The 22,164-nt window shown below is 52.8% G+C and overlaps 1 protein-coding gene across 1 annotated transcript in view; it reads right to left on the reverse strand.

Annotated features, from left to right (window-relative positions):
• Positions 1-19,127: 19,127 nt before the first annotated feature.
• The window catches only part of RAP1GAP2 (RAP1 GTPase activating protein 2), a gene marked incomplete at both ends in the record, with an annotated part of 76,242 nt that continues 73,205 nt past the window's right edge, over positions 19,128-22,164 (reverse strand). The window contains 4 exons of the mRNA XM_082008710.1: positions 19,128-19,462; positions 20,755-20,881; positions 21,265-21,382; positions 21,883-21,996. Of these exons, the coding sequence (XP_081864836.1) occupies positions 19,128-19,462; positions 20,755-20,881; positions 21,265-21,382; positions 21,883-21,996 (694 nt within the window). The remainder of the gene's footprint in view (positions 19,463-20,754; positions 20,882-21,264; positions 21,383-21,882; positions 21,997-22,164) is intronic.

The following is a 22,164-nucleotide window of genomic DNA, read 5'->3' on the forward strand; positions in this document are numbered from 1 at the left end:
GGATGGTGCTGCTTCCAGTAGCCCTTGCATCCCCCCTGCTGGGAGTGAACATCTCCAGGGCATAATCAGAGACCCCCGTAGACCTCCCGGCTTAAGCAGCGGCTCCGGGTCTCCCCTGCAGAAGCCGGGTGGAGGCGCAGGGCCCCTGCGCACGGCCGTGCCGCAGCAGGGACCTCCGTGGGCACTGGGGACACCTGCACCGCTCCGGCAGCGCGGAAACCGAGGTCGTGCAGGAGCCCACGCGTAACGCGGCAAGTAAGGTAACGCTGGAAGAATTTCAAGCAAGCCCAATTTGTTTCTTCTAATTAGCACAACAATTCTTTGAAATTGTAGCATTTGGTAAAGTTATAAAGGAAACTTTATTAACGCTACGAAAACAAACCCGCCTTTTCCAGCTCACTGCACGCCGTTGGTGCTGAACTTCTCTAACAGCAGTTGTTCAGTTGGAGAAGTTGCTCTTGCGGTGTGTGATTTCTGAGGGCTCTTGCAGCACCTCCGATGTTGAAAAAAAAAAAAATCTTCCCACTTTAGTCAAGCATGTGAGCTCTAAGCTCTTTCAACTAAAACGATTTATTTTTATCTTCAGCATCTACATTCCATGACGCGCCTGGATTTTGTTTTTTGCGTACGGAGCAACGGCAGGCGGCCAGCAAAGCCCGTCTCCGCCGAGGCGATGCTGCCGCTCAGTGGCTCCCGTGCGGACGGCCCGATCCAGCCGGCGCCTGCACATCACAGAGACTCCGGGGTCTATGCTGGCTTTCAAACAACGCGCTTCACCCTTATCCCCTCTGCATTCGCTCCCACTGTTCACAGAGTTTAGATTAGCTTGAAGGAGCTTTTCGTCCTCTCTCGCGGTGAGCTGACTCGGGTCCTGCACCTTAACTGGGCGTGCAATTGCGAAATGAACCGTCGTCCGGAAGGACTGACGCAGAAAGGAGGAGACCGCTGGCGGTGGCGGGGCCAATGCCCTCAGTCGCTGTTGACTCGAACGCAGCCCCCAGCCCAAGCAGCCGCTCCTCCTTGTCAGCGCGCACAGACACTGGAAAGAAGATGGCACGTGTCCGCCCTCAGCGAAGGGGTGCTGAACGGGTCCGGAAAATTCTTTGCCACTGGAGCTTTTCACTCAAGCCAGTCTTTCCACACGTCCTCCGCTCTCCCAAAAACACTCAAATTCAGTTTAATGCAGGAATAAAAATCTCTGCCCTCTGTTCCAAGCAGATCAGCTTCTCAGGACAACTGCTCCCAGCCCCTGAAGATCCACGGCCCATCACCCGAGGCACCACGCGCACCCGCAGCGGGGACCCGCGCCCATGGTCCCCGCCGGCTGTGGTAACAAATCTGCTCTCATTCGCTTTTTGCCCAGCAGAGAAAGTTCCCCGCGCAGACCGCGTGAGCAGCAGCTTGCAGACCCCATCCTTCACAACCGCTGCAGCAGAACGGCTGTTTTTCTCTCAGCGTTCCAGACAGGCTTTCTGGCTTGTCAGTAGTTTCCTTCAGGCAACCCGAAATGAAAAGCTGCTTGCACCGATGGACTATTGATTAAGTCAGACAACCTGTGCAATTAGCCAAGAGTTACAGTGGCCACCCCAGCTCATACAGCCGTCATCGGCACGGGCACAGGCAGAGCACTGCCGAATGCCAAAAAATCTGAGGTGAAGAGTACAAGTTTCAGAGACTTTTGGCAAGTGTTTTTGATTCCCCTTGCCCATTCCTCCCCTTTTCTTTTTATACCTGTCTCCTACCCTCAAGCACTCAAGTACCAAATTGAGATTAGAGAGAAGATACCCGCACAACCAGCTTCTCCTGCCTTCCAGAACAAACCTTAAAGCTCTTAAAAGTAGTTCCAGATTCGTTGTTTTAAGATAGTGCATGCTAAGGGATGAACTACAGCAGTGCCATTTAAAGCACTTTTGATAATACAGATGAAGTCATGAAAGCGCTTTTGCAAACACTGTGCTTGTGTGCTCCAGCTGCGGGCAGGAGAGCAGGAATCACTCCTTCACTTTGCCCTTCTGCAAGAGGAGAGAGAAGGAATACGCATCAAAAGCATCATCTCCATGGTGAGAGCAGGGAAGCAGCAGGAACTTTCCTACAAAATGTTACGTTTGGTCAGAACTAGTGCAGGAAATGAAGCAGCTCCAGAAAAACCTTTTCGATTCTTCAGCTGGAAGAAACAGTTGAAAGTGATGTTTCTAAACCGATGGGCAGCGAAAGGATCTTCCCTGGAAATCCAGATAGGGCACTGTCTGCTGATGGCTGGCTGCACCGTAAACAGTCAAGACAGGTTTCCATTTTAAAGTGCAGGGTGTTTGTCCTTAGGCTAATGACATTAGCAGAAAGCACCGTGACATGTCCACAAGCACACAATTTCCAAACCCACTTTGCTGCCTGATGTCACGCCTCTCCACGTGTCCCCATCCTAATGGCTTTCTCAAGCAGCAGAGACAGCAAAAATGGCACCACCACATCTAGGAATACAGCCAAACTCATTAAACTAATAAAGTAATGTAAATGGCGTAACGACTGCTTTTTCCGCGTATGGCACCAAATTCCATAACAACTCATCTAAAAACTGCCCTGCTTATTACCTGTAATGATGCAGCGTTACCGTAGTGGAAACCTCACTTCAATTATTAAAGCTGAAAAATTCTACAGCTAAGTATAGTTGCCAGTGTACTCTCGTTATCCAGCAATATAATAACAGAAAAGCAATTATTTATCTCTTTCCCTTACGTAGCTTAAACTACTCATTGTACTGTCATTTCTAATGTTGTAGGAGCTTTCTGCAGAAGGAGCCCTGTCTCATACCTAGGAAGTGTAATGCATATGAACAGCACCGTTTAAATAAGACAACCGATGCATGGCAAGAGGCACATCAAATTACCACTCGAACATTGCTTATGCAAACGCATCAGCAGGTACTGGTGAGCTGCAGTCACTTCTGCGTGTGTCTCGCTACCCTGAACATTCAGGGCTATGACAATCTACATTAGATGCTAATTCATCTGTGGAGCTCAGACATATTTTTAACATGTTCTGCGATAACTTCCACCAGCCTTTGCGGTTTGTTCCAAAGCTCTGCGGGGACGGACTGGAACAAGCCCTACGTTCCCCAGGTCCAGCCCGCTAAGCGGCTGCCGGGGATGGCATCCGGAGCACGTACCGTGCAGCTCCACCACTCCCTCCCAAGTCGGTACGAGTCACCGTGTAAATTAATCCTCTGCAGGAGGCTGAACGGGACCCTTGACAACCCAGGCAGAGGGAATGCTCGGGTTTTTGGCGGTGAGCGTAGCGAGCCGCTGCTCGAAGGCGAGCCTGGTAAAGCCCAGGATCACACTCTCATTCCTGTATCTCCAGTGCCACCTCCTGTGCAGAGGGGGAAACCTCCGAGTTTCAGGAGCTCCGAGGAGTGAAACTGGAAGATTCTTCCCCACCCACGTGGGAACACAGTTGCTACTGAAATTAAATACTGGAAGATTTACATTTTCAGTAGCTCAACAGCATATTGAGTTGTGTGCTTAAGACACCCACATGTGCCAAAATCTTCTAATTTTACAAAGAAAGTACATCAGCTTCACTTTGTGTTTTCCATAAATTCATACAGCTTCTGGGATGACATGTAATGGATTAGAGAAATAAACATCCATTATTATTAAAAAAAAAAATCTGACTGAAGTATGAATCTAGCTGTAAGTATCAAAACCTCTTGTTAAATGAATTCACGGGACCATAATCAAAGTACGTGAAGAGGGACAGCTGTTTTTCTTCTCTGTGACATCCTGAGTCTTTCCCCGGGGAAAGGTTGGAAGTGATTTTCAGTTCCATTTGACTGACTGCACAGCACTGCCTGTGCTTTGGGAATGCACACCTCATCCTTGAATACTCGACTTTATCCAATAGCATGTACAAATGAACATTTGCCGTGAATAGTTTTTTCGTATTGTATCAAGAGTTCACAGGCATAAAAAAATCCCTAAATTGGATTTTTTCATCCCTAGTTCCAAATTTAAATATTAAGACCAAACCTGCTTTTTATTAGCAGCTGCCTTGATTGCTTCTCTTAAGCCGCACAAAGCCATCCATCAGAGCTGGCTCTGGACCAGTGACCTAGCAAAGATGCCTGGATGCCCCCTCGTTGGCAGTGTTCAAAGTCAGGGTGGACCTATCTAGTGAAAAATGTCCCTGCCCATGGCAGGGGATTGGACTACATGACCTTTGAAGTTCCCTTCCGACCCAAACCGTTCTGTGGTTTCATTCTTCATTCTACTTTACAACAGTGGCTAGAAAATTACTTGATAAAGCACATTTAGGAGGTTTTCCAGGGAGTACTATTCAGCATGGTTATCTGGCACATATAGACTTTCATTAAAAAGGCAGACAAGGCCTTACCAGCTTCCCTGATAGGTGCACTGCACTGCTCTGCCAGGTCCGATGGTTCTGAAGATGGTTCGGAACGGCCTTAAGACGTCCAACCCCTTTCACTTGGGGTTGGAGCGACACGGCTCGCACGCGGTGGCAGCAGGGCTGAGCATCGCCAGCGCACGCCCGGGGGCCGTGCTGAGCGCGCTGGCAGGGCGGCGCGGCCGGCAGCGGACAGTGCTGCGTGCTCGCTGCTGGTGGCCCCGGCAGGGCAGTGCCACCTCGGGCTTCTCAGACCGAGTTTTGTCTAATTAAGCCAGTACAGCAGGGAAGGAGAAAGGGCGCTCATTTTCCCAGCCACGTGCCAACACCTGATCCGTGCTCCCTTCCCAGCCGCAGAGCATGGCGGAGGCAGGGCAGCTGGCTCTACGCCAGGTGCTGCTGCTAACTGCGGGTCCCAAATTTCACTTGTTTAGGTCAGGGGGTTTCAGACCAGGAGAGGCAGATGGTCAGCATGGTGACTTACGTTTGGTTATGCAATAGTCAGCTGGAAGCCTAGAGGACTGACAGCTGCTCCTTGCTTCTGCATTTGTGAGCCACTCAAGTACTCCATGCGAAGTTTCAGGCATGATCGCACGCTGTGCTTGCAGCATCAAAACCCGCTTCATGTCTGCAAATGCTCCTGTAACTGAACTGATCAAACGACTCTCTCTGGTGATCAGAACTACAGGTCCATGACACAGTGAGCATACCTACAAGAGGCAGAGAAGATGCTTGGGCAAGGAAAGTCCTTAATCTTCTTTCCAGTCCTCCAAGCACCCAAGCAAAAGACACTGGTTCTCAGCTCTGGCTTTGCGCACGTATGCAACTCATTCGCAAAGGCAGTTCAGGTTGTCTGTTCTTAGTTCTGTGGCCTGAGTTTCATGGAACACACAAAGACCAAATTTTTCAACTAAGTTCCCTGATTTGCAGGAAGTTGCTGATAGGAATTTTGGGACAATTATTCACCAAGACAAGCAAGCATCTGCGGAGCTAGGAAAATTAACAGGGAGTTAATCACCACTTGGGAGAGGCTACCAAGGCACAAGGGAAGTTACTCATCGTGTTGATGTTTATTTTCACACTTCCTGACTGATTTTCTCAAGTCAAACCCAAATCTCTTGACTCCAAATGACACTTGAATCCTTAGGGTGCTCTGTAGACCATGTAGATGGTCACTCAAGGCATCTCCAGCAGTCTGTTCCTGCTTACGTGATAATACAGAACAGTAATACTTAATAAAAAGAGCACAAGAAGGCTTGGACGACCACACTGTGTCCTAAAATAGGCAAGTGGAAAGGGAACTCTTTTCATTAAGCACGTTTAGTGTGGCATCATGCGGTATCATTAACAATTGCTCTAAGTTTGCAACACATCATACTTCAAAGACAGTGCCTCATGCACGGTTACATGAAAATTGTCCATTAGGTGGCTGTGTACGGGGGATTCCCGTGTTTGGAGCAGTAGGAGGAGTTTTCCCCACTGGTGTTAAGGATGAGTTGTGCTATAACATCAAGGGAGAGCCGGAACTGAATGAATTAAAAACTCAAAGCAAACCACTAACGCCTTGTAAAGCACAGAGAGAAAAAAAAACACAACACACTTTCAGGTAAGAAAATTACTTGAGCCTATAGAGAGTTGTATGTCCAAAGAAAATATCTTAACTCAGTAAGTAATAAGCCTCCAGGAGGTAAATGCTGTAATGATTATTTATATTTTCCTCTTATGCCTGGATTCATGCTTGATTGGATTCTCTGTAGTTCATAAGAAAAGGAAAAGCAGCAGAGTTTCAGTGCCACTCATAATGTCTATCTGTCTATAGGCAGAGCCTAGAAAATTAAGATCCTGATTGGAGCATCTCAAGTTCAAAATTATATGGAATAAGGCTGATCTGTAAAATTGTGTACACAGCATATCATAATTGCAGGTACTGCTGGAATAAATTATAGTGAGTGTCTTAAATATTCTAGGGCTGAACTGAAGAAGGTTCTTCAGCTAAAACTAGAAGAGCTTCCTGTCCAGAAAACATAACCCCAAACTAGAGATCAGACTGAGCTCAGTGACCTCTTGGGAAAAGGATCTGCAATATTTGGGTTTGTATTTCACCTGATGAGTAAGACCCCCAGCAGCTGAGCCTTCTCAACATTATTTAAGGATTTGGTCCATCTCAGCTATAAAAGTGAACCATTTAGTTCAATTACTATCTCCCAAATCCTCCGAAACCTGGATTTAGGCTGTTGTTTCCACACCACTCTCAGTTTAAGTTATAAGAGTGAGCGAAGCAATTCTTGCAGAGAAGTCTGTTTTGAGGGGTTTTTCAGGAGTGCCTGGAAAATTAGAGTTTCCCTCCCACCCCATTTTAGAGTTCAGATTCTTTGGGAAACCTAAATTCTGGCTGGAATATTCAGCTGCTAATTCCCAAGTCGCCCATCTGCTAGGTCTAGAAAAGATTTCTGTGCCTTTAAAATGTATGTCTAAGCTGCTTGTTTATCTTCAGCTGTCCATACTGTCTCACACTGTTTGACTGTAAAGCTTAACTTTTTAAACATCTCAAGGTTGATACTGCTCTGTGTGAGGAACTGTCAAGAATCTTGCACTGCATAATAATTGCCTGGTGTTTTACCAGATAAGCTTTATTTGCTGCACAGTCCTGACCGGGAAGCAGCGGCACGGATTTCTGGATTCCTCCCACCCATTCCAGCTCAGTTAGGAGACGGCAGCTGACTTCAATAATCCTCTTATAACTCGAGTTGAATATATATAGGGTGTTCAGGCACCTCAGGGAAGACGGAAGTCCTTGTACTCTGTCATTAAGCAAATCTTCGGTACTTACAGGGTTCAAAGGCTATCTTTTACAACTGAAGATGAAGCCTTGCCTATTTTCACTTGCTATCTGGATCAATGACAAAGCAGACTATTTAACATCATGCGTCCTGAATGAATACGCATTTTTTACTGATCAATAAAAGTTGAATTATGGAAATAAAAGAAGTTTTGTTATTACAGTATACATTCTTGCCACTGAAAACGCAGGGAAGAAAACCCAGAACATCCCCCTTTTTGATTAAGCCAGTTGTAAGTGCTTCCAGAGTATGGAAAATAGCAGATTCTAGGCAAGTGCGGCAGTAGCGAAGGGATTTATGGGTCTGTAAAATGTTTCAAGTAGCCCCAAAGCCAACAAAAACCCTTGACATGTCCAGAATTGAAATGGACCCAAAAGTCTTTTCATTAAAAAGTAACTCGGTTTCACAGCCATTTCTTATGGAAATGTCTTCTCTCCTATACTCCCCAGCTAATTTAACAGCCCTTCCATGGCACGACAGTAAGCTTTCTCACTCCAGCAGGTTCCCCGTCCCTCATCGTCTTGCCTGCTTCTGCCACTTTCAAAAACCCTCGTTAAGCAAAAGTTACTGTGGTCATGTACAGCTCCTGCTGCAGAGCAGGACAAGACAATATTCACACACTGCTGTTCCCGTTTCCTCAAACGGCTGTCCCTAAGAAACCCACAGTAATTAAGACAGACCTAAAAATCAATGTTCTTACTAACAGTCCTTGTAGCATTATCATCCAGGCTGCACTGAGCCTCTGTTCTTGAACTCCGTAGCAAATTCCACCCTTACAGCAAAGGGATTCAGGGAATTCACAATATCTTTTCCGTAATTAGGAAGTATTTTGCAGTTTCAAGTTATTTTTGCTGTTCTGCACCGAGGAGAAAAAGTAACCTCTGCACCAGAAGTATTGCTGTATTCTGGAACCCGCCATGTCCTGCCATCTAGACGGGGCAAGGCACAGCTCCCAGCTCAGGGGAGCAGCTAACGCTGGCCTAACCCAGCGCTCCGCACAAGTCATCCCCGCTGGGCCCTGCCCCGAAGAGTTTTACTACCCTGGCCTCAACCCTTGCCACCAGCCCGCCCAGCAAGGTGCGTGTCAGGGCTGACTCCCATGGGGCTCCCTCCGCTGCCGGGAGCGGCTCCGCCGGAGGCGGCGCGCGTTGCTGGCTGCGCAGCTCCTTCGGAGAGCACCTCGGCGTCTGCAGACCTCGGCAAAGATACCAACGCTTCGCCCCCTCAGCGGGTTTTCCTGCGTTGCTTTTCACACCATTATTTTTCCCTTTCAACTCTTCGAACAAAGCTTATTTTAAAAATAATAGTCATTAAAATGTTATATTCTAATGAAAGGTATTTGAGTATTAAATTTAAGTCTTTGAAAAGCATCCCCTGACACAACCAGCCTGTTGAGAGTTAAACGGTTCATTCCATGTGCAGGGTACCGGCTAGACAATTTTCCTTTTCTAGCCTTGATGACTCTGTGATTCCTGCTATTGGTAAGATCCATTTTGTTACTCCTTCAAGACCAACCATGATCTTTTTAAAACAGCTTGTGTATGCACGTCCACATCTTTCGGGACTCATGGGGAAGGCACACGGAATCGCTACAGCGGGCCCGGGTTTCAGAAGCAGGCGACTTCCCTGGGTGCTGGAGACGAGCAAGATCGCTCCCGTCAACAGTGACCGAGATCATCAGGCTGAACGTCGGGCTGCTGCCCAGCAGAGCCACATCTAACAGTGGTCAGAGGTCTCAGCCAGAAAATCTCCCCCCAGACAATAGCCCCTCACTTATTGTACAGGGCGAGTTACTTGCCGAAGGCAAGCGAGCAAGTCTTGCTCCTCATCAAGGTGCGAAGTCACAGCCAGCATCCTACAGCGGGGGCAACAGACCTCGCGCCGGCCGCCGCAGCTGGCCGCTGGCCTCCGGGGAACAGCAGCCGAGCCCCCCGCCCCCTTCCACAGGGACTAGGGCCGATCCCTGTTTTGATGCCCCACCGGAGGCGACGCTAGTTGCGTCCACAGCGTTAAAAGTTCAGCGATGCTCTGGAAGATTCAGAAGAGACGTTTGCCTTGGATTATTTTTGCCCTTAGATTTGCTGTGTTTTGAGTACTAAAGATATCCTCCCCCAAAAATCAGCATTTCGAAACTCAGTGCCTAGCTAGGTTTTACATTCCTGTGAGAACTCGACTTGGACTTACGAACATCACCTTGTGAGAGTCTGATATTGGGCGACACAAGGCTTGTTCCCTGCTACACACTGAATAAAGCAGGAGTCGGGCATCCCCTCCTGCCGGGTGAAGCCCCCAGACCCGCTGCAGCTGGCTCAGCGGGACGCTGCACCTTGAGGGCTGAAACAGAAGGGACGGAGTTAGTTCCTGGCGGAGCTGGTAGGACGAGACAGGCGACGCGCAGTGTGGGGCAAGGCTGGGCTGCGCCGCCGAGGAGCTGCGGGCCGGATTTGCCGCACGTTTAGAAGGGCTGGGATGAAAACAAGCCCATGCACGCTTTTTTCTTAGAGTCCTCGGTGGATCCTCCTCAGCATGCAACCGAGGCGATCGACACGTTTGACTGTAGGATCAGCCCTTACTTTACAGCAGACACTCAGACCGCCTGGCCTGGGAGAGAAACCAGAGCCAGCAGTTCGGACGCCGGGTTCGCAGGTACCGTCAAACACACGGCCGGAAAACACGCGATTACAGCCTTCCTTGGGCCAGGCCGGAAAGGAGAAGAGAACCCAAACCCAGACAGCTTTTCCCGGGCACTGCAGAGCGATCGCATCTTCCAGGTAACAGAAGACATAACATTCCCCCAGGGACGTCCATACATGCAGAGTCTTGAGGGGACGCGCAGCTGCCCAGCGCGCTGCCGCTGCAGCCCCCGAACGGCGACTGCTGCCGCATTCCAGCCGTACCCCAAACCCGAGGCCTTTTCAGAAGGACTACGGAGATGAAACCTGCCTTTTCCTCCCCGTCTGCACTAGGCTGTTACAAGCTCATACTCTGGTTTTACACGCCGCAACTTGTTGCTTCCACGTCACGTCCCAATACTTCTGGACTTCTGTGGTTATGGACCTCAGTCTCTTTTTAAAAACCTCCCAAGTTTACAAAAAGCTTAAGCTAATTTTTTAACATACTGTAAGGCAAAATGCTTTTATTAAAAAGGATACGTTCTCCCTTGTGTTGAGGATTATTAGCTTCTGCAATGTATGCATAACTTGAAAACAGCTTCTCAAAAAACATCACTGTTTTCTGCTTATATACTTCTATACCATCGTTGCCAAAAGCCCTAACAGCAGACACTTAAACCACAAAAGCTTTAACACGGCCGTACCCAGCGAGCCTTATCTCAGGTTTTCAGCAGGCAGAGCCCGCGCAGGCTGCTTGCGCCGAAGCACGCTCTGCGGCCGAGCCGCGCTGTGCGGCGAGGGACAGGCTTCGGCTGGGGATGCTGCGCGAAGCTGCTCAGCCGGCACGTGCGGGAGGGCAGCCAGGCAGGGCGGAGCAGGAGGGTAAGGCTCTGGTTCCCGTCTCCAGACCACAAACCTGTGCTGCTCGACGCTCCCCAGCGCTACCGGATCGAGAGACGCAGCAGGCAGAGGACCCTGCGGTGAAGCAGCCGGCGATGCGGCGGCTGGGCCGTGGCGGCACGGTTCCCGGCACGGTTCCCATGGACGCTGGCGGAGCAGGCGGCCAGCGGCAGCGCTCGGCGCCGCGGAGCCCGGCGCCGGCACGCGCAGCCCCCCGCCCGCACACCGAGCGCCTCCGATCCTCCCGCTCCCCTTGGCCCGCATCAGCCTTTGCCCGTCCCCTGTAAAAAGGGTGGGTTTAAACTGGTCACTTACCACAGCAGGAGCACCTCGCTGAGACCGCGGCACCTCGCCACAGCCAAGCAGGTAAAACACGGCAGGACTGCAGCCTGGAAGGCAAGAGGTGCCGTGCCCTGCCCTGCCCTGCCCTGCCCTGCCCTGCCCTGCCCTGCCCTGCCCCGCCCCGCCCCGCCCCGCCCCGCCCCGCCCCGCCCCGCTGCAGCCCCCCAGCTGCCTTCTATAGCCTCCCCAGCAGGTTAATTGGGCCACTCAGCTGACTGCTATTTGGCACCCAAAGTGCTGGGATGCTCCTTAGCACTTCCCAGTGTCAAGGTCACACGTAGTCCCCGGTGCACGTTCTCTCGCCGCTTTTAGGTTTACAATGATTTCCAAAACTCCCACAGAGAAGGAAGTAAAACTGAGACAGCAAAACCGAGACAGCGTTCAGTATCGTGCGCTGCAGGGCGAGACGAGCGCTTGTTCTACATCCTTATGCCATCCATTCTTCTTCAGTCTTTTCTTCTGAAATTTCTTCTCCTTTGCTCATTATTGCCCCTGGCTGGAGCACGTGAAGCTGTCATAAGCGTATTCCAAGAGCAGCGTCTGCTGAGGTAGCCGGCGAAGGCCCCCTTTGCGCGAGGCACGGCAGGTTGTCCTTGGCCAAAAAGAGGCTAAGAGTGTGGGGAAAGAACTCGTATCCCTGTCTGACGTGGAAAATGTCGAAGGTTGCTAAGTGTCGGGGTAGGCTTTCGGAGTGCACAGAGGTCTCCTGTACCTTCACCTCTGCTCTAGGGGTGAAGAGCTGCTTTCTCCACCGTTGGTGTGGCTGGTCTAGGCCACCTCTGACAGCTCACCCAAAGGCTCCTGTTCTCCCTCCAAGTCTGGCACTTCACTGATGATTCTGCAAAGTTGTGGCAATTGCTCAGTTGCCATATATTTAAATTCTGGCAGGAGGCAACCAAAAAGCCAACCAGGATCTTCTGAAGGAAACAAATGGCCTGCGCAGTGCATATTTCCATCACTTTTTTTGATAACTTGCTTGGATTTCAGAATCTTTTCCTACCAAAAGTGAGCCCCAGTTGGCAAATTTTGACAAAGGGATACAATTCTCAGACATAGTGACGTTCCCGCAAGGTCATTTGTTTTCTTTGAAATAGAAGTCCACGCAGAGGAAGAAGGCCTTGGCAAGGGAAAGGATGGCCCTGGTGGTGGTGTGGTAGGGTCAGGGGAGAAAAGAGGGGAAACATGTGCAGGACAGAACCTTTAATAAATTTCCTTCTCATAGGAGAAGCTTTAGTGCAAGCTGCGCTGTCCCAGAAACCGAAAACAAATCCAGAGACTATTTGTTCATTTTAATTTTTTATTTCCTTTTATCCTGCTCTCCTTTGGGCTGAAAAGGAGTCAAAAATGTTTTTTCTGACCAACAAAGGGTAAAAACACCATAAAAAGACAAATGTGTTTATTCTGATTCATTGCAAAAACAACAAAAAAGTACGAATGAAAGATTCAAGAGAGGAGAAATATCTCCAGCACATTGACAAAACCCCCACAACCTATGTGCCTACGAACAGGAATTCCAGTAACGGCGGGTCACTGGCTATGCGTGCGCACCGCAGGACCGACGCGCTGCCCGTTGCCAGCCCTCGGTCGGTTTTGCTGTTCTCCTCAGGAAGCTAGAACCTGGCCTTGGCCAGAGGAAAGCGGCGACTTCATCTTGGGCTGGACTCGCTGCCTTTTAGCCAGAGATGGGATTTGGTGACGCGCAGATTCAGTGCTGGCTCATCACCCCCTGGACAAGGGGAAAATTCGGGTTTGGTAACCAAGAAAAATTTTTGCACCAATAAAGATTCATTAGGAGAAATGGAACTTTTTACATTTGGTTTTGTGCTTCATCTGGCCAGCGCGTGCCGTAGCTCACGCTCTGCTCTGGGAGGTAACGGAGCAACCTTCGCGCAAGCCGAAGCGAAGTCCCGAGTCTTAAGTTTAAAGGCGGCTGGGGTGGCCCCCGCCGAGCACCGGCAGCAGCTCAGGCGCTGCCCAAGCCCCTCTCCCAGGCAGCTTGTGCTCCGCTTCGCTGGCGCTGGGCAAGAGCAGCCGCAGGCCCAGCGCGTCCCACCCCACTGCCGCAGCCAGCACCCATCCGGGACCCAGCCGCAGCCCTCGCCGGGCGCCCGCAGCCCGGGCCGCGCGCGGTCCTGCCGCAGCATCCCCCGCGGTGTCGAGCTGGGCTGCCGCAGGCTCTGCGGGCATCAGGCGCCCGAGCCGGGCGGCTGCGCTACGGGGGCTGAACAAAATGCTCCTTGTGGTGGAATTTTTTTCCTGGCAAAGGCAAGTGTTTTATTCTCACAGGTACAAATTAATGGGTTCATTCCCCTTGTCACAAAATGTTAAAAAACTAGCGCCGGCTAATAGCTTTGTGCTTCATTCAGCCTGAGCCGTGGGGAAAATGTACCAGACACGCCACCTCCAAACAATAACAGCTTTTTTCTTAGCATCCTGGGAGGAGGAGATCCGGGAAATTAGGGGGATTTGAAAGGAGCCCGAGGAGCTGGAAAGAAAAAATCCAATTTCGTAGTTAGCTCACGGAGGACACCCAAAGGCAGCCAGGATGCCGGAGACTGACGGCCCAAGGTAAACTAAGCTGGTTTAGACAAACTGAATTCCTGCCTGTTTCTTTTCTTTACCGTATGTGGGCTGGCTGCTGGCAGAGACTGGTTTATACCGAGCTGTACGGGGCACTAATTCCAGCTCAAACACAACAGTTCACTTGATTACAATTGCTATGCGTTTGTAAAAGGGAAGCCAGGTCCTCCTCTGTGGAGCCGGTCCTAGCGTTAGGAACATCGGCAGGGATGTCCCGATTTACACCTTCCTGCGCTCTGACACTGCTCTACTTCAGTTTGTGACTTCATGTGCGCTCACCCAGACTCACGCCAGTAACAGCTCGGCCCTGGTCTCTGCCGTCGCACCGTTTTTACAGGGACGTAGAGAAGATCATTGCCTGTTCCCAAAGAGCTCAGTCACTTCTACGGACATACACAATGTAGTACACGTATGGACACAAAATATGTTATTTATTGTGAATTTTGCAAAGACACAGTTAAGCAACAAAATATACATTTGTGAACCTTTAGTTTTATACATAACAAATACAATCTGCTACCATAGCAATAAATTAAATGTACATTATTTACAACAGACATAGGCCACCAGGAACTACAAAGCACTGCCTCTCTACATAAAAAATAAACTTTGTCAGATACGTTTCTTCAAGATTCATTTTCACTCTATAAACTCTCTTCACATTCTAATTATATAAATTCAGCATTTCCCTTTGCAGGATACACGCAGTGCTACATTCATTAAAACATAACGAAAGCATGCTCTAGGACTGGGGAGTGCCGGACTCTTTGCCAGCTCTCGTGGAACAGAAGCTGGAACATCAGCAAAGCGACACGAGCGCAAGGTGCGTCCTGCAGAGGTGCTGAGCTCTGACCAGCCGCTGCTCTTAAAAGCAGCTCTTTTTAAAAGCAGCTATCAGTCAGCGCTAAGCCCCTCTTGCAGCCACGCCGAAGGCAGCCGAGAAACCTCAGCCCCGGCTAACGTTCCATGCCATTCACGCCAGCAACGTACCCTGGCCCCTCGCTTGCCGTTCTTGAAGACCCTCGGAACTCTGGAAAGCAACCGAGTTTGTGCTTAGGATCTCCCCTTTCCCCGCAGAAATAAAGCACTTCCGTGTTGTGCTAAGTGTAATCCCGTGCTTGACTCGGTGGGATTTCAAGAGGACGCAAGTACGTGCGAAGCGCCGTCCTGATCGCGAGCCCGGAGAGGCAGCGGCGCTGCCAGCCCGCTGCAGCTGCACGCGTGGCCCAGGGCCAGCGCGGGAGCTGCTGGCGGCGGGGGGCACGTCCCCTCCCCGCTCCGCCGCAGGACTCGGAGCCCGCAGCGCGGGCACGGGGAGCTGGACCTGACCTGCCTCTGCCTCTCACCAAGGAGATGAACCCGTGCCAGGGCGCAGCAGGAGCAGGACGGGGACCGAAACCCCGGCGAGAAGGGGAGCAACGCCCCGCGACAGGAGAGACCTCCCCACGCAGCCGGGGGCTCCCCAATCCTCCCCCAGCCGCGCGCCTGAGCCCCTTCTGCTCCCTGCGCAAAGTCGCTTCCGAGCCTGGTAGAAGTTATGCGCGTGGAAACGGTGGGGATCAGAAAGGAAAATGCACTGCCCAATAATTTTAGTGTCAGTTAAGGATCCTTTCTTCTATATATATATACACACACATAAATCCCTTTTATATATGTATATATGTGCGTGTGTCACTTATAAGCACAAAACATTTTGAGATATATATATGCAGGGACACCTTCATCCACTGCTGGAAGTGCAAATGCCTCCGAGGTCCAACACAGCTGCCGGTCAGCCCCCGGCAGCGCTACGGGACAACCGGGGACAGCCCGGGGGTGACGGCAGCACGCTGCGCGCACGCGGCTGCAAGGCAGTGCAGCCAGGCAGAAACGCCGCCACAGCCCGGCTTTCCGAAGCCCAGCTGCTACTAAGGGGGTTGCAGCAGGTTCCTACAGCCCGCCCTGAGGAGTGCTGTTGAAAATGCCGCAGAGCGCGCCGGAGCCGCCGGCAAGCCTTGTGCCAGATCTCGGCGCCCGGCCGTTCCAAAGACAAGTCCCCGAAGCTTCACGCTGTCCTGCCTGCCTGTTAATCCCATTCGAATAATAACTCTACACATCAATCTAGGTCAAAAAGGAAAGTCACAGTTTCAAGTAAAAAAAAAAAAACAACCAAAACCCAAGAATTAAAAACCCAGCTGAGAGTAGCCACTGCATCTTCTGCCGAAAGATCTCACGGAGATCAACACCCACGCGAACGACGACGTCTATAGAATCAAGCAACTTCTCAGGGGAAAAAAGCAAAACCAAGAACAGACCCTCGAAGCAAGTCGTTGCACCAGTCAGTATTTCACTGCGCGGCCTAAGAAAACCAGACCAAAAGCTTCGCAAAGGAAGAACTGGGGGCGGGTTTGAAGGTGCTGCCGAAGCTTCGTCATACAGAAGTGCTGAACAGCGCAGTACGTGAACCCGGGACAACGACAGCCAGTTACAGACCGCACTAAGCGCACTGTGCTTTTCCTCTTTCAAAGAAAACCGCAAGATTTAAACGCTATTTAAATGCAACTCACTGAAAGCAGGAGGGAGTGTCCCCACTGGTGGTTACTGGTATTTACTAGTCCTACCCGGCGCGCTTCGTGCCTGTGAAACCCTTCTCCGCCTTTTCCACAACGTGTTTTCCTCCCCTGATCCGGCTCCCCCGCCATTAGGGCTACAGCCTCTTCTTTTTGCAAGGGTAAATGAGACGCACAAGTGGGAGCACCTCTATGGACCGAGTAGTAAGGTTGTCAGCACCCCCGCTCGGGGCCCGGAGCAACCTGCTCCGGTGGAAGGTCCCTGCTCATCGCAGGGGGCTGGACTAGGTGACCCCAAAAGGTCCTTCCCACCCCAAGCTTCTGTGACCCCATGATTCCTCGCAGCGCCTCGGTGGGCAGAGCCGGCTCGGTTTGGCTTGGCTTTGCTCCGGCCTGGGGAGGTGACGAGGAGCAGAGGAGCTGGTGGTTTGCTTCTACAAGCACTTAGCCCGCAGAGAGGTGCACCCCCGGGGAGCAGCCGCCCCCGGGGCGGGCGGCCCTGGGAACCCCCCGCAGCGGCTGCCCGGGGCCGCTTCGTGTGTGCAGCTCCGCACGCGCCTCCTAAAATCGGCTGTCAGGTACTGCTGTGCCCCTCGGAGCTCCAGCTGTGTCAAGTTAACTTTGGCACTCACCGTTCTACCTTCACTGGGAATCACAAACTCAAAGAATTGCTTTCCCTTGAGATCAAGAACCTTATTTCGTGGGGGGTTTTGCAAGGGCCACCGATTGTGGTAAGGGGGAGGGAGCATCGCTGCAGCATCGCAGGGTATCTTTCAGAAAACTGCTACGGGAAATCTATGAGCAATGTGAAATTCAGGGACAGACTTCAGTAAACTTTGTCTAAAGTTCCATAAAAGACCAAAAGGATTTCTTGGCATGTTGAGGAGTTATTTTCTGGAAAAGGGTGTACGGGGAAGTCATCTTGCAGAATTCATAATCCTCGTCTTTCAAAACAAACAAAAGCGTATTCAAAAGCAGAGGGACAGATTCCGCAAGGGGGGGAGCAGCCTCAAGCCATCCAAATCACTGGAGTTCTACGCATTTAGCTTGCCTGGCGAGCCAACCCAGCGGGTAAAGCAGAGCCCACGGGGTAAGTTCACTCCGAGTACCAGTTCTGGTATTTAGACACACTACAGCTTTAGCTTTGGTTCATCTCTCCCAGGCCTGTGCTCAGAGTTTCAGGCAGGGAAAAAGCAGGGAGGCCGTATAAACCATTTCCCGCGCTGCCGAGAGAGGAGGAGTCGGCCCCGGTCACCGGCTCTGCTCCCCCGGCACCAGTTTGGACAGCCTCCTCTTGTGCCAGAAACTACGTAAGCATGGAGTAAGAGGCTGCTCCTGCCCTAAAAGTTTTGCCATGTGGGTAGCGAGCCGGAGTGGGGAGGCAGAGGGGGGCAGCCGGTGAGCTGCCGCAGGCCCCGCCGCCCCGCGCCGGGACGAGGTGCTCGGGCAGTGCCGTGGGGGGAGATTTTGCCCCTTTGTCTCCAAACAGAGAAGAGCGATGGCGAACGATGGGGCGGGGGAACTGCCCGCGGCCAAGCAAACACGTAATTTTCCCCTGACCACCTACCCTTCCAAAAAACAAACAGAAAAACCCTGGTTTTGATAGCTGCAAATAAAGCATGGAGGCACCCAAACCACGCAGGGGGCTGTCCTGCTTCCCCTCTGCCTGAGAGGAGATGGCAGGCGAGCCGGGGGGGCGATGGACGGCGCCCACCCGGCACCCATCCGCCACAGCACGCACGGGCGCCCATGGGGCAACCCGGCACGGCACCGCGGTGGGGACGTGGCCTCCGCTGCAGGTGTGGTCGGAGACGACCTCCTCCCATGGCGCAGAGGGCGGGCGCGGGACACAGGGGTTTGCCGGCGAGGGGGTCACCCGGCGGGAAGGTGGCTGGGTCCCTGTCGGGGCAGAGGTCGCAGCAAGGTGAGAGCTTCTTCCCGGCGCAGGAGTGCAGCCGGGAGGTGAGGGCACCTCGCTGCCCGCGGCCGGGGCGTGCATTTTCCCACAGGATGTTGAAGAGTTTTCCCTTTGTTGAAAGAAAAATTCTCTGCAAAGAAAAGGACAGAAGCGTCAGAGACTGTGCGAGGAGACTGTTCTCTCTCCTGCAGCGATGGCTACGAAGCGCCGGTCCCAGGGCGGGAGCTGAAGCTGCGGCAGTGCCCATCCTCCGGACACCGAGCCGCCTGCCACCCCGGCTGGGAGAGGAGGAAACTCCGTGAGGGGCTAAAAATCATGGCTTTTTGAGACCCGTGCTTTTGGGAATGGAAATTCCTCTCATTTTAAGTTTTATTGGCTCTTCTGCTCAGCTAGCATCTTCCTAATGAAAACCTCCATTTCATGACACAGAAAGACTCCAGGAACTGGAGCCTGTGAGAAAACCGGTAAATAAATTCCTCGTGGCTTGCAAATGCCTCCTCCATGGGCAAAAGCCGCGCTGCCGGACGGAAAGGCCCCAGCTGCCGAGAGCCCAGGCTAACCACGCTGCACTCCCTTCACCTCCGCTCACGACACCCACCGCGTGAACTCTTCCCGTCGGGTTTTGGAAGGGGTAGGGACACCTGCTCTGCTGTGCCACCGCCAGCGCACAGAGCAAAGCACAGCAAACTTCATCCTCCCCGTGGAGATGGGCACAAGCGTTCCACAGAGCCGTTAACCGGGGAAAAACGAAACGTCCTGGGCCGTGGCCAACGTCCCCGAGAGCAGGCAGCAGAAGCTACACACCAGCACCCGCGGGCACAGACCTTTCTGTCATTAACTTCTGCAGGTTTTTCCTCACGCAGGGCTGCCCTTATATTTAAGACGTATTACTGATCGCACGTTTAATGATAAACAGCGCCATTAGCCAACGTTAGCTATACACACTTGACCACAGATGAGACAAGTCATTTTGCACAACACTGTATTACGAACACTCACCCTTCACAAGGTCACGACTTCTTCCTGCTAGTGGCTCTAAATAAAAAGCAGAATATGGGTTGGGTTGCAAATGAAGGGGCAGGAAGCCACAAAATCCCCTCCTCTCCCTCACGGCTGCCCTCGCGGGCTCTGCCTCCTCCTCCTCCACAGCGCCCGCGCACGCCGGGCCCCCGCGCTGCCGGCGCCGCGCCGGGCAGGATGCAGCCGCGCAGCATCTCGCCTGGCGAGAGCCGCTGGCACCTACCGTGCTGGAGCTGCCGTGGCTGAGCTTGTCGAAGCGAAACTTCAGGTTTGACCTTGGAGAGTTTCTGTTTTTTATATCTGCTGGAGAGAGGGGAAAAGCAAAGGAGAAAAATAATTATCTGTGAGCAAAAATATTTGCTGGAGCTGGAGAGCTGACTGCCGCCCAACCAGCCTGACAGCCAGGCACTTCAATAGCCTGTCACGAGTGCTACCAATATTTAATCTATCTTGGCTGAATGTTTGGCAAAATCTGTACATTAAATGTTTTTGATGGAACAAATTGAGGCTCAGTTATGTTTCACAGTCTTTCTACTGGAAATGCCACTGAAAAGGCTACAAGAAATGACTGATCCGTATAATGTATGGGTGGATTTCCATGTTCTTGGCAGGAAAAATACAAAGTAAACACTTTAAACCTTAAAAGGGGCTGATCTAACATTTCAGAAAATCACTAATGAAATAAGGAGGAGGACCTGTGGGGTGCCGAGGTACAAAAAGCCAGCCTGCCTGCGCTCCGCAGCCCAGCTTTCCCCCACATTGTTCCCAATTACGGAGCCGTTCGGGATGGATTTGTGGCTCCCTGGCTGTTCTGCAAACAGCTCCTAAGTTCATAATATGCATTTTCATTTGGATCCTGGTGCCTTCTGCAGGCGTGCTGCCGCACGAGGAAATTAAAGCCGCTGTGATCTGTGGGCAAGGGGCGAGCGCTGCAGAAATCCCCCCGCCCCAGCACCACGCGCCATCACCGGTGCCGTCACCGCAGGATGCTCCAGCAAAGGGCCATTTCGGCCAATTTTACCCTGTTGAATCGCAGCTCATTTTGCAAATCGTCCCACTGACACGGGTGGAGTCAGCGGCAGAGCGAGTTAGCAACAGGGGTAAAGGAGCCAAGGTCAAGGGAAGCTGCTCGTTTACTAAACAATTTGTGAGTCGTGGCTCGGTCCTCGGAGACAGCGAGTGTCCACGACTACCGCACACGTCCGTCAGGGGAGGGGGGAGGAAACAAGCTCCAGCAAAAGCCAGCCCTGTGCTCTAATCTAGAAGGGAAAGAAATTCCCCATGGAAATACGGAAATAAAGCACCTGGGGCTGCCTCTCCGGAACGGCCCCGCTGGGATCGGGGTTTCGGGAGGAGCGAGGGTTTGCCCCGCGCCCCGCGGGATGCCCATCCTGCCAGGGCGAGCGTGGCCGCTGCTTCCCCCCCTCACCTTCAGCAGCCACCTGCTCCCCAGGGGAGGCTGGGGAGGGGGCTTCTCCCTCCCAGACCCACAGACCCCGTCCCGACCTGCCGCTGCAGAACCCCAGGGGCTTCCAGGGGCTCCCGGAGCGAAAGCAGGGCTGGTGCCCCCCCCCCGCCCTCCCGCGACCCACCTGTGGGGCTCCTGCTCATGATCACGGGGGTGGCCGCGGCCCCCACGCTCGGGCTCTCGCTGCCGGGCGACACGCCATAGACAAACACGTCCTGCTTGAACGGCGAGGCCGTAGATGGCTGGCTTCCCTGCACGGGGGGAGACCGGGACACAGCTTCCTCGTGCAGCCAGCTTGTCCCCCCACGCCCTGCGGGTGCCTCCTGACACCCCCGCTCCCCACGGCCCCACGGCGCGTCCTGGCGGAGCGACCTCCCGGCCCCGGCGCGCCGAGCGCCGTCCCGCTGCACGCCAAGGCGCGCTGGGGCGTCCCACCGGGCACCCCGACCCTCCTCCTCCCCGCACCGGGGGAAGGGATTAAGCCCCTCGACGTCAGTGGGGAGGAGGCCCCCGGGGGGGCCGCAGGACCCCCACTCACACCCCGAGACCACGCGAGGGCCCGGAGGCGGCAGGAGGCCGAGGGGCGTGCGGAGCTGCGGGGTCCCGAGCGCCACGGCGCAGGATTGGTGCCTACCACGCTGTCGTACTCCTCCAGGGTCTCGCTTTCCCCCGCCGTGCTGCTGAAGCTGCTGGTGCTCGAGGAGGAACGGGAGATGTTGGACCTCCCGTTCTCTTTCAGCTTCATGAACGGCCTAGGAAGAGAGGCGAGACGACACGGAAAGCACGTGGCTGCCGCTCGGAAAGCCGTGTCCTTCGGGCCACGGCGGCGCGGACGGACCCTCCCGCACGCCCCCGGAGCAACGCAGCTGCCGCAGGGACAAACCCAGCGGGGCCTCCCTGTAAATGACCCTCTCCCAGGGCGCGGGATAAAGCAGCCGGTGGGTGCCACCACCAGAACGCCGTGGGCCGGGCTGGCTCCCCAGGGGCAGGCAGGGACGGGCACCGCGGGCCTCCCCGCCTCCCGTGCCGCGGGGGCTTGGTCAGCTTCTGCCAAATGCTCCTGCTCTTCTTTTTAAAGACGGCTATTTTCAGACCATGAAGGAGCTGTGCTCATGAATCACCAGAACCCTTTTTTTGTCCCTCCCTTCATACCAAACTTATTTATAGTAAGACCTGGAGACGGTTCTGTTTGACAAAGCTACCGGGAGACTTGAGCTCTGGTCGGAGGAGGACGGGGCTCCTCCCGGCTCACCTGTCTTTGTTGGGGCATATTTCAGGGGAACTGGGGTTGGAGGAGGTTTCAGATTTCATCTCTTGAGAAGAATGCCCCAAATCTGGTGTCTTCTGGGCTCCAGAAACGCTGTCGCTGAGGGCACAAAGAGACAGGTTGCATGAGTTATACAAGAGACTTAAAAAAGATGGTCAAATCATACTCCCTAACACCAAATGCTAAACTGTAAGCGTTACAAACGCTCTCTGGATACCACCGCTTCAATTTAAAACAGAGCAAAGGGATCCAAGGCACCAATCCCTC

Source organism: Phaethon aethereus (genome assembly GCF_964289735.1).
Source record: "Phaethon aethereus genome assembly, chromosome: 19".
Taxonomy (NCBI): domain Eukaryota; kingdom Metazoa; phylum Chordata; class Aves; order Phaethontiformes; family Phaethontidae; genus Phaethon; species Phaethon aethereus.